Source organism: Glycine soja, chromosome 5 (assembly GCF_004193775.1).
Source record: "Glycine soja cultivar W05 chromosome 5, ASM419377v2, whole genome shotgun sequence".
NCBI lineage: Eukaryota > Viridiplantae > Streptophyta > Magnoliopsida > Fabales > Fabaceae > Glycine > Glycine soja.
Genome location: NC_041006.1, coordinates 6,198,396 through 6,216,123, shown reverse-complemented (window position 1 = coordinate 6,216,123; position 17,728 = coordinate 6,198,396). Strand labels below are relative to the sequence as shown.

Below are 17,728 nucleotides of genomic sequence, written 5' to 3'. Positions count from 1 at the left end.
ACATTGCGGTCTCACCTCCATAAGTACTATGATTATTACCACCATCACCATTATCATTAATACTATAATTTTAAGGTTATGAAAGAAGAAAACGAATTTGAATCCCTCACTAATAAAATAACAACTAATATTTATTAATAAAATAAATGATATTGATATTATTATTTTTCTCGTTGTCATTATCACAAAAATATACCTTTAAATCAATTTTAATAGGATTGAAATTTTTTTAAATGAGTTTATTTTGAAATTAAAAATTTAAAGAAAAAGTTACAATTAAATTTTAAAAGTTGGCTTTAATTTTTTTTAAACTAAAACTAAAATGTTGTTGTTGTTTTTAAAATTTTGGAAACTTACAAATATAAACCACTTCAAACAGGCCTAAGTTATATATTTTTTTTTTCTGCAAGCAAACAAATCTATTTTCACCCTCATGCATTTACCTTTGTCATACAAGTTAATGTTAGAGTTGTTATAAATTGCGAGTTTTCTCGTGGTCCTTTGAGGTGAGGTCGAAAGAGTTGTAAAACTTTGTCCTTGCTTTGATGTCTCCAACTTCCTGTCACTTTTCTGTTATCTTTTTTCTTCTTAAATTTTTCGTGAGTAATTTTAATTAATTAATTAGAGGAGGAGGATGTGATGGATGAAGAGTAAATTTCCTTTCGTCAGCCTCTTTTTACGTTTGATGGTTTTAAAGACTATTAAAATCAAATTGTCGAAATTGGACTTAGAAATGAATCTTATTTCATCAAGTTGAGGTAAATAATAATACATTTGTGCTCTCTATTGAAATTGGCACAAGGAGTGTTTGTTGCTCGATTCTTTTTATGGTGCCTCTTATCCATTATGCTTGTGTTTCACCAATTAGTTGGTACATGCTCACTGTAGAATTCAACGTACCTTAATGCCAATTGTCATTTATTTTACTACAAAGGAGTGGGTATCTCCACTAAGCTCTCCAAAATACTAGTTTTGAAAATATATGAATATTGACTATCTTGTTGAAATTATCAAACGAATACCCTAAATATCAACCCTTGTATATGTCTTAACTGTTCTAAGTTTGTAACTTCTAGCATCGTTTGTGATAAACTGCCTTGGAGGAACTTGTGTTAGATCTTCTGAAGGGTTATGATGGCATTGAATTGAGCTGTTAAAATTTGACTTCAACATTCCTTGCTAAAAATGTCACTTTATTGAGCATGTTGGCATCCTAATATATGCAGAATCGAACCTTACTAACAGATTGTGGCTGCGATGCTGCTTTAAATACTAGGAATACTTGGAGAGAGTATTTTACCGCCTATAGTGATTCTAGTGCTCAAACATGATTGTCTCTAGTAAAATATACCTAGTAAAATATACCTGACTATCTATAGTTTAGATAAAAAAAAATAAAAAATAAAGAAAAGATTGTGGCTGTTCAGCTCACTCACTAGAGAGGTATTCCTGCTATGATTGCTTCATATATTCACTTCTAAACAACTGTCATACACGTCCTTTGATATGTTACATTGTGTTAGTATGTGGCATTGATTCGGGACCTTGAAGGTATCTTTTTTAACTTTCAATCTGATACTTTCTGTTGGATTATCTTGCCTCTAACCACAACCACGATTTCTAATAATTTTTAAAAAAGATAATGACAATTTCACTTAAGTCGTGTATCAAAAGAAAAGAAAATAAGAGTAGAAAAATAATAATATTAAGATGATCGTAGAAGTCTATGAAAGGATATTGTGACTTTGCATAGCCACCAGCAAGGTCCATGGTGTCTGATAGGTGACTATAATAATGTCGCAAAAGCTCAAGATCGCATAGGAGGTAAAATGGTGACGGAAGCCGAATATACTGATTTTTCTGATATGCTTGAGCAGACTGGTCTGGCCGAAATGGATAGTCAAGGAGACTATTTTACTTGGTCAAATAAGCATGTAGAAGGCACCATTTACTCGATAATTGATAGAGTTCTGGCAAATGTTTCGTGGTTTCAAAACAATCTGAATGTGAACCTTCACATCATGCCCCCAAATGTCTCGGACCACGCTCTTCTATGGCTGCAACACCGCGATAGGGTAATTCTGAAAAAATCCCACTTCAAATTCATTAATGGAAGTGTCGATCTGGATGGTTACAATGATGCAGTCTCGGCCAGCTGGAGAGAGCCAATCACAAGCAGACCTATGTTCATGGTCTGGGAAAAATTAAAGCGTCTACCGCCAGTTCTGAGGAATTTAAGTAAACCACTGATGCATCTCAAACAAAATATTCTCCAAACCAGGGGGAACCTGCAACAGGCTCAACTTGATCTCTCCATCGACCTGATGAACAGTACCAATATTGCTAAGGTAAAAAAGTACACTGATGAACTTATTTACTTTCAGGAACTTGAGGAAAATGTTCTTAGGCAGAAGGCGAAGATTGATTGGCTAAAATTAGGTGATGGCAACAATTCATTTTTCTACGCAACCGTTAAATTGAGGGCTAATGCTAAAGGGATGAACATGCTAAGGAAGATTGATGGTACAGTTTGTGCAACTCAGGAAGATATTGAGAATCTGGTCCTGGAGTTTTATGGTGAGCTGATGGGGAAAAAATCTACCAATCTGAAGCATATAGATGCAGATGCTATGCGAAGAGGTGGGCAACTTTCAATGGAGCAACGACAGCTTCTTGTTACCCCAGTCAGTGATCAGGAAATCCTAAAAGCGTTGAATGGTATAGGCGATTTGAAGTCTCCCAGTATCGACGGATACGGGGCAAAATTCTTTAAATCCAGTTGGGATACTATCAAAGATGATATCAATAATGCATTATATGACTTTTTCAATAATGATAGATTGCTTAAGGCATTTAACTGCACTATTGTAACTCTTATTCCCAAGCATGAGAAGGTTGTCTCTGTGAAAGACTATAGACCGATTGCAGGATGCACTATCTTATATAAGATTATCTCAAAAATACTTACAGCTAGGCTTGGAAAAGTTTTGAATAGTATTGTAAGTCCGTGTCAAGCGGCCTTTGTTCCTGGACAGCAGATCCATAATCACATTCTGCTGGCCTATGAGCTTATAAGAGGGTATGCTAGGAAGAATGGAACCCCCCGATGCATGATTCAATTAGACCTTCAGAAAGCGTATGACATGGTGGACTGGTTTGCTCTGGAAACTATTCTGCTGGAAACAGGTATTCCTAAACAATTTGTTAAGTGGATTATGCTTACTGTCACTTCCGTCACCTACAGGTTTAATATCAATGGTAATTACACCAAATGTATGAAAGCTAATAGGGGCATACGACAAGGGGACCCCTTATCCCCGGTGTTGTTCGTTATTATCATGGAATATCTCAATAGACTCCTCCATAAGATGCAAAGGAATCCTGATTTCAATCATCATTCCAAATGCGAAAAGCTAAATATTACTAATTTGGCCTTTGCTGACGATGTCTTGCTTTTTGCTAGAGGAGATTGCAGATCAGTAGAGATGTTGATGCAGACCTTGAATACCTTCTCTGAAACAACTGGTTTAGTGGTAAACCCGAGTAAATGCAATATTTACTTTGAGGGGGTTGATGCTCCTACGAAGACTGATATTATGAAGCTGACAGGTTTTAAAGAGGGGCCCCTCCCTTTCAAATACTTAGGTGTACCATTGACTAGTAAGAAGTTGTCTATTTCTCATTATCTCAGTCTAGTTGATAGAATAACTGGAAAGATTAATCACTGGAGTAATAAGTTGTTGAGTTATGCAGGCCGGCTACAACTCATTAAGAGTGTTACCTTTTCCATAGCAAACTACTGGATGCAATGTTTTCCGTTGCCTAAGTTTGTTATCCATAAAATTAATACTGTTTGTAGGACTTTCCTTTGGACAGGTGGTGTTGACAAAAGTCGTAAAAGTCCTGTAGCCTGGACTAATGTTTGCAGGCCTAGGAAATACGGGGGTTTGAATGTTATTCACCTCCAAACGTGGAATCATGTCACTATGATGAAACTACTTTGGAGTCTTAGTGAGAAAGCAGATAATTTGTGGGTAAAGTGGATACATACCTACTATTTAAAAAATCAAAGTATAATGGAGATTCCACAGAAGACAACTCAGTCTTGGATTATGAGATCCATTCTCAATCAAAGAGTTCATATTAATAATATGCAGAGTGATTTGGGCCAGAGGGATAGGGGAAAATTCAGTATGAAGACACTATATCTGAAGATGCGATGTGAAGGCTCGAATGAGGTTGTGTGGAATAGACTTTTTTGTGGTAACCCTGCTAGACCTTGCACTTTGATGACTCTATGGCAAGCCTGCCACGGTAGGCTACCCACAAAAGATCGTTTGCTAAGATTTGGAATGCTAGGTGATAAGATTTGTTGCTTCTGTGAGGGACCAGAATCCCATGATCACCTTTTCTTTGGATGTAGTGTCCTTGGTGATGTGTGGAAACAAGTCCTTGAGTGGATTCAGGTAAAGCATCATCCTCAAGAATGGAATGAAGAGCTAAAATGGATTATTAGGCACGGTAAAGGAAAGGGACATAAGGCCTCTATTCTGAAGCTGGAGGTGACTGAAACTGTCTATGGCATCTGGAAATACCGCAATGCTAAGATTTTTGAAGAAACTATAGATAATACGAACATAGTTGATTATATTATAGATAATATAGTTTATAGAGGGTGGTATAACAATAAACTGAAATCTCACATAGCTCATTTCATGATGTTTTGAGTTTTTTCCTCTTTTTGTCCTTTTGTCCTTGTTGATGGCAGGATCATTTGATGGCCTTGTAATTTTGGTTTTTTGAATTAATATAAGTTCCTTGATTTAAAAAAAAAAAAAAAGATGATCGTGAGGCCATACAAATAATAAAATATGAAATGACTATATACCAAGCGAGTTTGGTGTAGAAAAAATTACTTAAGGTTGTTTGTCCACATAAAAAAAAGGCCACGTAAAGTATCAATGAAAAAGAAGAAATTGCATAATTTTTAATCTTATAAAAAGAAAAAAAGGAAGATAAAAAAGAACATTGAAAAAAATTGTCAAAAAAAATCTCATGATAAATAATATCTTTGAAACTGAATTACATTCTATAATCCATGTAACTGAAATCATATAGTGAAGTAGGACTTTGTCGTCATTATCATTTTTGTGTATTAGAGACTTGGGTTGAGTTTGATCAACTTCAGTTTTTAAAATCATAGGCCTAGTAATCAAGTGTCGACACAAACATGAAGTGCAACATTTGTTTGAGATGATAGACTAATACTATCGAATTAGAGTCACAGATAATATTACTTTTAAATAACAATCTTTACATTAAACAAATAAATCTTAGTCCAAAACTGAGTCTAGTTTACCAACCAAAGAAAAAACACAGAGAAACCTCAGGTAAAAATAAATCTTAGTTGAATAATGAATATTAGGTAGCACTCGTCAGACACCAATAATTTCTGGCAGGGACTATCCAAGATTTGAGCATTAAGTTTCTTTCAATCTGGCCACAATGAGGAGTATCAACCTACTATTTGCCATCTGTAACGATCCCTACTACTCTTTTGCTTCTACTAATCTTCCTGATGAGGGTCACCTCAGTAAGATTCACCTGCTATGCTTGCTGACAAATCCTTCTACAGTCTCAAACAACAAGGGAACATCAAAATTTTGTAGGAGGATATTTCTCATTAACTCTTCGCTCACCTCAGTAAAGTTGAACTTGCGCTTCCACACATTATAAGTTTCCGGAATAGATTGAATTATCAACTTTGTGACTTTAAGGTTGCATAGGAACTGGAATAGGTAGTGATGACCATTATAAATTGTCTAGGCATATAGAATATTGCTATGAATAGCAATGATAGGAAACGGGCTATAGAGGAAATGAGTTGATGTTTAAAGATCTTAGTCATAATCTCTAACTACATGATTGAATGGACATTTAACAAGAGATTATAGGACTTTGTCAATCACTTACCGATTCAATTAACCTCATTAATTCTTTGCAAACTCCTTGCTTCCTGTATGCCATGTCTTTAGCAATAAATAGCATTTTTGCAATCCCTCCCCCATGAAATTTATAGAGCCGTGAAGTAACAATTCAATATTTATCTCAATCAATCTTTGTTAACACAACAAAATTATATATACGATGTCAAATGCAGAGAGCATCAGAGCGCGAGGGACATTTCTTAGTTACAAAGAGTATTCACAAACTCAATAACCAAAAAAAAGTCGAAAAGATTACTATCGAACAGAAAAAAATACCTTATAGAAGCTGCAGCAATGATCTCATCATCTTTCTCCAGAACAAACATATAAAAACGACTAAAATAAATCCTTGTTAAGTTTGACCTGAATAGTAAATGGCAACAATTGATCAAAAGGTTGTTAATGCCTGATTGCTTATACAGAAAGTAGAAAATATTAGAAGCATTTGAATGAACAAAACAACAAGAACATGATGACAGCAGCAGTAATGAGTCGCATGCCGTAAGATGGACAAAACTATAAGTGCTGCAACAATGTGGAATAATACTATCTATATGCTTACCCGCGACTGTAAACTATACTTTGAATCACGTTGATGCCCGTATGTGTGTGGGTTAGTTTCTTGAGAGCTTTATTCATAAACATCCAAGTAACAACCATTGAGTTATTTTCTGAGCATAGATTCGTATGGATACCGAGTAATCTTACCCTTCTTCTCACATTTGGGAGCACTTGAAGCCTTCTTTTTTCTCTACAACCAGGTCCAAAACCAGCCCAAAGTATTTGCATAAAAATATTGACAAAACCAATCATTTTGTGGAACCCTCTGCAGTATATATAAAACGAAAGTATTCACATTATGTAGACCATCAAATACATAATTTACACCAGAAAGATTATTTCTAAGTAATGTGAACAGACCCTTTCTAGAAAGGAAAGGCAAAAATCAATTTGATTACTTCTATATTCATGCAAGATAGATGATATGTGGAGGGACACTTGTCACAGCAGATTAAGTTTACACCTCGTCCACTAACCCGTCTACGTTTAGCAATTGACTCCATACTTGTCGCTGCCTTTTTATTCTCCACTGCTCTTGGAGTGCGTGATGTTCTGTTTTCACCTTTTCTAGAGACTGATTTATGTCTTGCCATCATCAGATCAGCACCCAAGCCCACCATTCTGTCTCCATTCCCCTTGAAACACTTGATGTTGTCTTGTCACCTTGTCCATGACCCTCTCTCTGTTCTGCAATTAAATCTACACCTGCGTCCACCAATTCCATCTCCATTGCTCTTGGAGTGGTGCATGATATTGTATTTCCAGCAATCAAGTCCCCACTTGAGTACCATTCCAATCTTCATTGCTCTTGGAGTGCTTAATGTGGTGTTTCCAACAGTCAAATCCTCGCTTGAGTCAATCATTTTAGTCTCCATTGCTCTTGGAATGCCTAATGTTGTGTTTTCTCCTTGTCCACAACACTGTCCATGTCTTGCATTCAAATCCACATCCGACTACACCATTTCAGTCTCCATTGCTCTTGGAGAGTATGATATTGTTTCTCCACCTCTTGCAATCAAATCCACACTTGATTCGACCCTATCAGTCTCCAATGTTCTTGGAGAGCCAGATAATTTGTTCCTTCTTGTTGTTGGTCTAGTAGACCTGACCCTTGAATTATCAGAACTGTACGAGTCAGTCTTAGGATCACTCGGGCCTACATAGTTTGCTTTATTATTGCAGCATGTCAGGGTGGAGACCATGTTGTTGGTTCTATTCAATGAAAGTTCTGCTTTGACAATATCAACTTAAGGTGCCAAAATATCTGTAATAGAATTACAAAACAGCTTAAAAAGGACTTTCATACTCATAAACCAGCATAACTGAAATATGTTGTATTTCGAAGCTAATAAATAAAAACAATAAATTTATGTCATAAAATCATATATGATGAACTATGTATTTATTTGTAGTATACTCCTCTATAAATTTTACAAAGGATGTAAGTTATGTGGAATCTGCACAAAAACACTGAAAACTTAACACTGACAGAAGGATCAGATCATAATCATAGGGGGAAACAACGAAAGTGTTATTCTCTCCATAATAAGAAATTGACAAATTGCTGCTTCAACATATAATCTGCTTTTTCATACTAAATTTTTTGACTAGTGAAAATACTTTGTTTATTTTACTTCAAAATGCTAAGCAATCAGATATTTTTAATTAATGACCATGCAAGTCAAGTTTCATCATGGATGTCTAATCTAGTTAATCTTTTCTAGCGAAGTTTTCTCTGATGTGATATTCACTATTGTCACCATAATTAATTGATTAATTTATCAGGAGTGAGACAATAATCGATCAACAAATCTCCGTCTCTGTTGTCCAAAACTTCCATCTCGACTCTTTTTGGCAATTGTAGATACCAATGACCATTTGTTCTATCTTCAAATGACTTTAAAAAATTACTTTGAAGAAATTCACTCTAATGAAATAGTAGTTTGAAAATCTGAAAATCAAAATCGTCCTAGGAAGCCCAAATACGTAGTATGGGGTTGGTACGATATGGATATGGGATATGAGGAATTTTTAAAGAATCAAGATACGACACATCCATGTTACATTAACAAAATTTTAATATATATATATATATATATATATATATATATATATATATATATATATATATATATATAACATAAAAGCACAATATTTGTGAAGAGACATTTACATCACCGATTGTCCACTAATTAATCCATAAACATATAGAAGTCAATAGATGATGAATGCAATTTATAGAACAAAAAACTTGTAGTCATAACAAGTAAGCATAGATACATATCTTTCCTCGACCCATATCAAAATATAATATTCTTTTTATTGTGAACTTGTCACAAAAAATGTACAATTTTCCCTGCGTAGGTCATAATGTTGTAAAAAAACATTAGTGTTGTCCAAAAGAAGTTTTGGCTCAATAAAGTAAAAACATCGTTGTTTGGGAGATGAAATCTGATAATTATATACCCTAGCTCGTTGTTTGGAAACAATAGACACTACTGGGTTGCTTTTTAACAATAAAAATTACAATAGTTATAGAATCATGTCCTGAGCTGTATCCATAGATTATTGGAGCCATATCCATGGGGTTTTGGAGACGTGTCGGAGATATATCAGGCAATTTATCTTTTAAAAAGTTGATAGATACTTTTTGGATTCATATTGGGACGTATCGACGTGTATCGGTATTAGATGTGTCTGGACTCTAATTCTTGTTGTATTTTTGGAGTATCTATACCAGAACAGATAACATCAATATGGCAAAACAAGCATGCATAAGTAAAATTGTCATTCACCACACTTCAATCAAGGAGATCCAAACACTTTGGCTAACAGGCAAAGTGGTAATTATATTCCACAAAATTTCAACCACTGCAGACATTGCTACTGAGTAGAAGACATACCTTCAATTTTGGAATAAGATTTTATAGATTCTTGATGTGCAGATTTTATAGAATCCTTCAAGTTAGTGCGGTGATCACTGCAGTTGCAAATGGTCTATAAATCTATGAAATGCCTGCACAACTTGAAATAATAATAAAAAATTGCAGTGAATATCTGAAATTGATGAAAGAATTCATGTTACATTTGCTAACAAGAATAGGAAAATCGGTACCAAAGGAGATTTTTATTGCTTTGAAAACTGAAACAGATAAGTGGTGTCACAAGCAAGAGCAAGACACTGGCGAATAATTTAGACTGCACACTCTTCTCCAGCTAGGTGTTTAGTGCTAGCAGTGAGACAGTGACTGCAATTCGAAATTGGTCTGAATTTGGATTCCCTAACTGTGCGTTTTGGATACAGTAATTTAACGGAGCAAATCAATTATTTAATGAATTTAAATTATTCTGCAATTTGTTAAACTGTTTGGATAAAGCATTGTGAGAGAATTTAAATTCACGTCATTTTGAAAAAGAATTCTGATTACTTCAAAAGGTGAGAATTAAAATTACACATAAATAAAGAGAATTTGAAATTCTCTCTCACGTCTCCAGCGACTCTTCTCTCGCACGTCTCCAGTGACTCTTCTCTCTCATTAACCTCATTTCTCCTCTTTCATGGACCTCACTTCCTCTCCAGCGACCATTTCTCTCGCGTGACTCTCGTTCTCCCTTCTAACCTCGTTCTCCCTCACTCGGTTTGCTCTCTCCGTGGTGGGTTTTTCTCTCTCGCAGTGGCTCATTCTCGTTCTCCCTCACATGCTCTATTCTATTCTCTAGGGTTTTGTTCTCCACACTTTGTTCATCACTCTCTGGTGAGTCTTCTTTTAATTGTATTATGATTTTTTCCTTCAATGTCTCATTTAGGGTTCATCACCCTCTGCAGTGTAGCTGCTTTTTTTTGTTGTTGTTTGGTTTCATTAATTGAATCTTTTGGGTCAATCATGGGGATTAGTTTTGATGGGGCTGGGCTGTACTATGTTGGTAATGATGGGTGTTTTGCTTGCTTATTATTATTGCTGTGTACTGCTACTGTTATAGCTGCTGTGATGTGTCTTGGTCACCGAAGTGGTTTTCTCAAGTAAACAGTTTATATGGCTGTATATTTTTCCTCATATTGGTTGAAGAAAGGGTTCCTTGATAAGGTTTTTTTTGTAATGATTTAAAGGAAAACACAAATCTGGTGCCTAGTTTAAAATAAGATATCTCTATCAGCTCAAAGAGAATGTATCATGAATTGTGTTCATGCGATTGAAGTTATTTGTTTGAAGTTGGAAGCATTCACAATTCTGGAGTCCTACTTTCATTGGCCTTGCTTTTAGTAAATAAATAAGATGGGTATGCAGGCATGAAAGACCCAATACTTGAGTATGTTATTGTCTATGGTTCTCGGGGCTTATGTCAACAACCCATGACATGCTCCCTGAAGTCATTATATCATCATTGTTTAAGACACTATTGATCTATAGTCATACCCAACAAATTTTATAAACCATAAACCAGTAATAATAGGAACTTTATTATTAGCATTCTAGAATCAAAATTTCAACCATTATGCAGTTGTTACTCATATATTGACCCCTTTTCCATGTCAACTTCCTCAGCTACTTGGTTAATTCATTGTTGTCCAAGTGATATGTTCCTCTAAATAAAGGGAATGTCTTAGACAATCTTCTAGTCTGTGTTTGATGAGTTAAAGTTGCACTTTTTTACTGTTGAATATTGATACTCTGATTTTGAAGTCTATAGATATGGACATTTATTTGCTAAGATTTTCCTGTTGTAGATGTAAGTCAATTTCTAGGTTGGTCTTTTAAAAGAAAAATAAATAATACTAAAATATTTTATCTAGAAAAACAAAAATGTAGTTATCTCTATTCTTTACAATAAATATTACAAAAGAATAGCATATTTTATTAAAATATAAAATAATAAGTAAGACTTAAATAATATTATTTACATACTTAAATTTCCAAAACAAAATAATTACTTAATATTATTTTTTAAGAATAACCTAATATAAAAAATCTGTGGAAAAATCAGGGGACCAAGGCCCCCCTCATGTAGTCGTAGGTCTGCCCTTGATCATGTATGTTTGAAAAGTTGTTTAAAAATATGTTATTTCCAAAATGCAAAGATATATTTAGATTCATATTATTTAATATATTTTTATTTATTTATAAGAATGGAAAATAAATATACTAAAAGAATTACATCAATTTACGCATCTGTTAAATAACTGAGCTAGAAGTCCCCTTAGTTCATACTATTTAATATGAACAAATAAATTTGATGTCTTGTAATTAAATCTACACCAGCTTGAAGAAAGCCACAAAAAGATGAAACTGAAGAAATGGTGCGTACAATGTCATGGGAGGGGGGGGGGGGGGGGGGGGAAGAGTGCAGCTAAAAAGTAATAACAAGAACTATAGTCAACAACCCATGACATGCTCCCTGAAGTCATTATATCATCATTGTTTAAGACACTATTGATCTATAGTCATACCCAACAAATTTTATAAACCATAAACCAGTAATAGCAGGAACTTTATTATTAGTATTCTAGAATCAAAATTTCAACCATTATGCAGTTGTTACTCATATATTGGCCCCTTTTCCATGTCATCTTCCTCAGCTACTTGGTCAATTCATTGCTGTCCAAGTGATATGTTCCTCTAAATAAAGGGAATGTCTTAGACAGTCTTCTAGTCTATGTTTGATGAGTTAAAGTTGCACTTTTTTTACTGTTGAATATTGATACTCTGATTTTGAAGTTTGTAGATATGGACATTTATTTTTGTTTTAAAGTCTGTGTTAGTATTTTTTTATAATTTTTTATATATGTTGAATCTAAAGCACTTCATTATAGAATTAATTAATCAATACTTTAATTACATACTTTTAATTCTAACAGATAATTTTAACAAATCTTAAAAGTAGTATATCTAAAACCTGTACAATCATATATACCATATCAATCACATCCCCTTTGCAATTGCCTAAAGTGTATTGGTTGGATCAAAGGGACTAGCAAGTAGCAACAGTGATTTATACGTACGGGATAGGGAACCCTGCTAGTATCCGGTTTTTATGAATGAAACTTGTATGTGATACATCTATTATCTATCTGCCACAAATCTGTAACAAGTTGGTCGATGCTTCCATATGGAAAAGCCACAAATCATTAATATGAGTGGAATTAAACTTGAATTTCTTAAGCTCCCTATGCCTCGAGTTTAATTTTTTATTACAGGGGTCTAATCAAACCCAAAAAGAAAAAAAAAACTTCTTTTTTTGTTGTGTATATATAGTTAAGAGACATTTCTTGTCATCCAATTTATATTCTGCTAAAGTTAACCTCTAGGCTCTTGCTTGTGACAGCCTAATGTAGAAAAATATGGGCATTAAAATTTAGAGCTTATTTACATCTTTTCCCTACATATTTGTTTTAAATCTCAAAATATTATCTTATATCATTATCATGCAGTTTGGATTGAGAAGAAATGGATCCTAACATAGTTGACACTGCAATGACTTCAAGAAAACGTAAAAGAGAAGAGTATAAGAAGATAATCTTATTAGCTGCTGCTTGTGTTGTTCATATGATCATTGGTGTAGTGACATGATATCATAATAATTATTTTGTTAAGGAACCAACCCGTAATTGGGAACTAGAACGTCACAACTTCCTTAATCGTCTTTATAGAGGAACAAATAAAGATTGCATTGAACAATTGAGGCTTAGTAAAAATGCATTTTTTAACCTTTGTAGAATTTTACAAGAAAAGGGTGGATTAGTAAGAACAAGAAATGTTCCAACAACTGAAGCAGTAGCAATGTTTTTACATATCCTTGCTCACAACCTAAAGTATAGGGTAGTGCAATTTAGTTATTGTAGATCTAAAGAAACCATAAGTAGGAAATTCAATGATGTCTTGAGAGCGGTAATGAAAGTGAGCAAAAACTATTTGAATTTTCAACCCTGTACTTTAGAAGGTGCGGAAGCAAACAAGTGGAGATGATTTGAGGTAAGTTTATCAATTGTTAGGAGAGATTAATTAATTATAAAATTTTCTTAGAATCTAAAAAAAATTTCTTGTTTGTAGAGATGTATTGGAGCACTTGATGGGACTCATATTCCGGTTACAGTTTTCTCCTGATGAGAGACCTAGATATCGTAATAGAAAGGGTGATGTCTCTACAAATGTGTTAGCTGCTTGTGGTCCAGATTTAAGATTTATTTATGTGTTACCTGGGTGGGAAGGGTCTGCAGGAGATTCTCGAGTATTACAAGATGCATTACATCATCAAAACAAACTTGAAATTCCAACTGGTAATATTTCTTAGAAATAATTTTTTTCTTTTTTTTTTTGGTCTAGTTTAAGTCTATGTTTGTTATTTTAAACATTGTAGGTAAGTATTTTCTTGTGGATGCGGGATATACCAATGGTCCGGGATTTTTAGCACCATATGGAGGGACTAGATATCATCTCAATGAGTGGATTGGAAACACCCCTCAAAGTTACAAGGAGTTATTTAATCTTCGTCATGCAAGTGCCCGAAATGCAATAGAAAGATCATTTGGGATCTTGAAAAAAAGATGGAGTATATTAAGAACTCCTTCATTTTTTTATATAAAGACACAAATAAAAATTATCAATGCTTGTTTTGTGTTACACAATTTCATAAGAGACGAACAACAAACTGATCAACTTTTAGAAGTTCAAGACTTAGAATTCTGATCTGTTGTTGATGAAGAGGTAGTCCATCAATCAAGGGAAAGAGTTCAAAATAATGTCATAGATGATATCACAACTATTCAAGCTACCGAGGAATGGACAAGATTTCAAAATACATTAGCTATGAATATGTTGGCTAACTATCAAGTTAGGAGAAACTTTGCTTAGGGATAGTTCTTTTTTAAATGTAATTTGCTATTGCAGACAAACTTTGTGTGCTTTGTTACTATTGTACTTTTCTATTGAAGATAGACTTTTATGTACTTTGCTATTGCATAAAAACTGCTTGAAATATTTTCTATGATTGTGCAATGGACTAGTCAAATGAATAAAGTAGGTTATATCTAATATTTGTTATGTGCAGGTTGAATAAGTGACATTAACTTCAATGGAGTCATCTAATGAAAAAATAACAGACAAAAGAAAAGTTTTAGGAAAAAATAATAAATAAACAAGAAGTTATTTTACATGGAATTTGGAAATGGAACGTGTATTGGCTATTGGCTGATGTACTTAGAGATCAAAGGAATTTGGGCAACAAGGGTGACGGAGGTTGGAAAAGGTCAGCATTGAATGTTGCAGCCGCAGTGTTGTCTACAAGCTTCAATGTTAATGTCACATCAGATAATGTCAAAAACTGTATCAAATTATGGAGATCGTGGTATGGTATTGTAAGTGACATCCTTGGCTAGAGTAGATTTGATTGGGATGGCACTAAGCACATGATCACAATTGAGAATGAAAATGCTTGGAATGAATATTGCACTGTAAGTATTCTTTAATATGTTGCTATTTGTTATTCAAAGTAGATTGGATTTGACTTTTTCTTCTTTTTTTTTTCAGTCGCATAAATCGGCTAAACCGTTTCGATTCAAGGTGCTTCAAAATTGGGATGATATAGTGGATTTGTGTGCTAAAGATAGAGCCACCGGTCATGGAGCTGATGAAGTGATGAGTAGAGAAACAAATGAAGTGGAATTCATGGGGTTAGGTGCTACTGTCATAGATTTAGAAGAACCAAGCTCTAATACAAAAGGAAAAAGACAAGGTTCGACCTATTCTGACACACATCCTCACAAGAGAAAGATGGGAGAAAAAGAAGGAATATCAGCTTCTTTGGATAAAATGACCAACTCTTTTAACCGAATGGTAGAAAAAAATGGATGGTAAAGTTGATGATGAAGATATTCAAGAAGTATTACGTGAGGCAGCTTTGATACTAGATCTTAATAGACAATAATGGACTAAAGCTATTAAATGGTTAGCTGACGATCCAAAGTAGTTAGCTATTGTGAAAGCCCTTCCAATTCACCAAAAGACAGATTATGTTTTAACACATCTTCTTGGAGAATGAAACTTGGTGAGTAACCTTTTGTCTACATTTCCCATTTCAACTCTCAAATTATAAATTTGTGTCTTTTTTATGCCTAATTGAGCTTATATTTTCACTATAGTTATTTGTCTTTCCTCTTGTGACTTATATTATCTTGTTTCTTCTCCCCTAAATGACAGCATTGGATGTTAATTATTCAGGTTCCTCGACCTTTTACACTTGATGATGAATGAAGATTAAGGAATGAAGAACATTGTTTTTTTTTTTTAATTTGGACCTTGTAATTCTTGTTTAAGATCTTTGTTTGGAACTTGATTAATTAGGACCTTGTAATGCTTGTGTTGATTTGTGTTTATGCGTTGGTGCGTTATTAACAATTTGAATTTTCTTCCCGTACGAACGATGAAATTAATATCATTTGAATTTTGTACGAGATAATTGTCCTTAAATTACATAATTATTTAATTTTAATATATTTTTTAAAATTATTGCAAGACTAGGTAATTAATTTTTTTTAACAAGAATAAAGAATTACATATCATTCATCTTTTAATTTTGCAGTATTGTTTAATCCAAGTTTTTTTTTGTGTTACTACAAGAATATTGTATAAGATTCAAAATTGTTTAGCATTAAAATTATTTTGATTATTTAATTATTAAATATTTAAAAAATTATTATTATATATTTTATAACATTAAATTTATTTTGAATATTTAAAAAATGACTCATGTTTATTTTCATTCAATATTGAAATTTTAATTTTTAAATAAATATTTAAAAATGAAAATTTGAATTTCATTGAAATTGAATTACTTTGTCCAAACAATAAAATTAAAATATAAAAAATTGAATTGCTTCATCCAAACAAAATATTTACAAAATGAAAGGAATTTAAATCAAGACAATCAAAATATTATGAATTTGAATTTCCTAAAAATCTTTAAATTCCCCATCCAAACACATAGTAAGGTAATTGTACTTGGCAAGGGTAGACCTACCATATCTTTATATCCAAGAAAATTCAAATTCAGTCAAAATGGCAGCTGGGACAATGTGGTTACTGTTTGTGCTGAGTCGACACTTGTCAAACGGGTTTCACCCATTCATTGTCTAACCAATCATTAATTTAAGTTGTCGTGTGCAGATATGATATTAGATGTGTTTTTATTGCCCAGGCTTAGACAAGAATAAAATAAGAAACTTGTGTAATTTTTTGTAATTGATTATGCCATGTAAAAAGAATATTTTGTTTTGTTGCGTTGCTTTTCCCTGCCAAGTTAGATTGGCTTCCAAATATTGTAAAATGCATTATATGATAATACTACGACGGTGCATAATGAGAACTTGTGGTTAAGAATTATAAATTTTATATTAGGTTTTAGCACTTCATCTGATAAAGTGCAACCAGAGTACACTACTTGCAATTTGATTAAAATGTTGCATACTCCTTCTTTTAAGCTTTGTTGCACGTTTGCCCCTCAAAAAATAATTATTTGATTTAAATGATAGAAAATAGAGAAACTCCTTTCAGACACTTTTTTTACACACTCTAAATTTAGTTCAAAAAATTAATTAATGTAAAAAATAAAGGAATTCATTTAAGACACATTCTCTTCTTATAATTTTAGTTGTATCTTGTAGCATATCCAGCTGCTGAAAGTTGCTAGAGATTCAACAAGTAAAAGAATTATCAACAAAATTGCCTAGTGGTAAATCACCTATGTGGCATCTGAGACCAACCTTTCAAACAAATTATAAAGCAACTACTTTCTTTGATTATGTCATTGAAAATTGCTTAGGACCTGTTTGGTTAAGCTTATCCAAAAGCACTTCTAGGAGAAGAAAAAATGAAATGAGGTATTGATAAGCTCAAATTAACTTACAGGCACATGCTAATTTGTAGAAGTTCTCTCATCTTTTAGAGAAGTTACATGAAAAAGCTTCTACAAATTAGCTTATGGAAAAACTCATTTCACTTTTACTTCTCCTAGAAACTAAGAAGCATGGACACTTCTCTTGTTCGAAGTGTCGCCATGTCAGACATTTTTCTGACACCCCGACACTTGTTTAACACCTCTTATTAGGTGTCCATTTTAAAAATTATATTTTGTTGGCTCGAACACTTAAACCGTCACGTTTACACAGCTAATACACTTGAAAAAACATA

General features: G+C 33.4%; 2 protein-coding genes across 2 annotated transcripts; one reads left to right on the top strand and one right to left on the bottom strand.

Moving 5' to 3' along the window:
* Positions 1-5,268: 5,268 nt before the first annotated feature.
* Positions 5,269-6,830, bottom strand: LOC114411453. Its single transcript, XM_028375131.1, has 3 exons — positions 6,550-6,830; positions 6,264-6,350; positions 5,269-5,629 (listed from the first exon to the last, which is right to left on the bottom strand). Exons 1-3 carry the CDS (start codon positions 6,798-6,800, stop codon positions 5,608-5,610), a joined length of 360 nt encoding a protein of 119 aa, XP_028230932.1. The 5' UTR covers positions 6,801-6,830; the 3' UTR covers positions 5,269-5,607.
* A 7,960-nt stretch (positions 6,831-14,790) lies between these two features.
* Positions 14,791-15,581, top strand: LOC114411606. Its single transcript, XM_028375230.1, has 2 exons — positions 14,791-14,994; positions 15,071-15,581. The coding sequence occupies exons 1-2, from the start codon at positions 14,950-14,952 to the stop codon at positions 15,395-15,397; spliced, it is 372 nt and encodes a 123-aa protein (XP_028231031.1). The 5' UTR covers positions 14,791-14,949; the 3' UTR covers positions 15,398-15,581.
* The last annotated feature ends 2,147 nt before the right edge of the window (positions 15,582-17,728 follow it).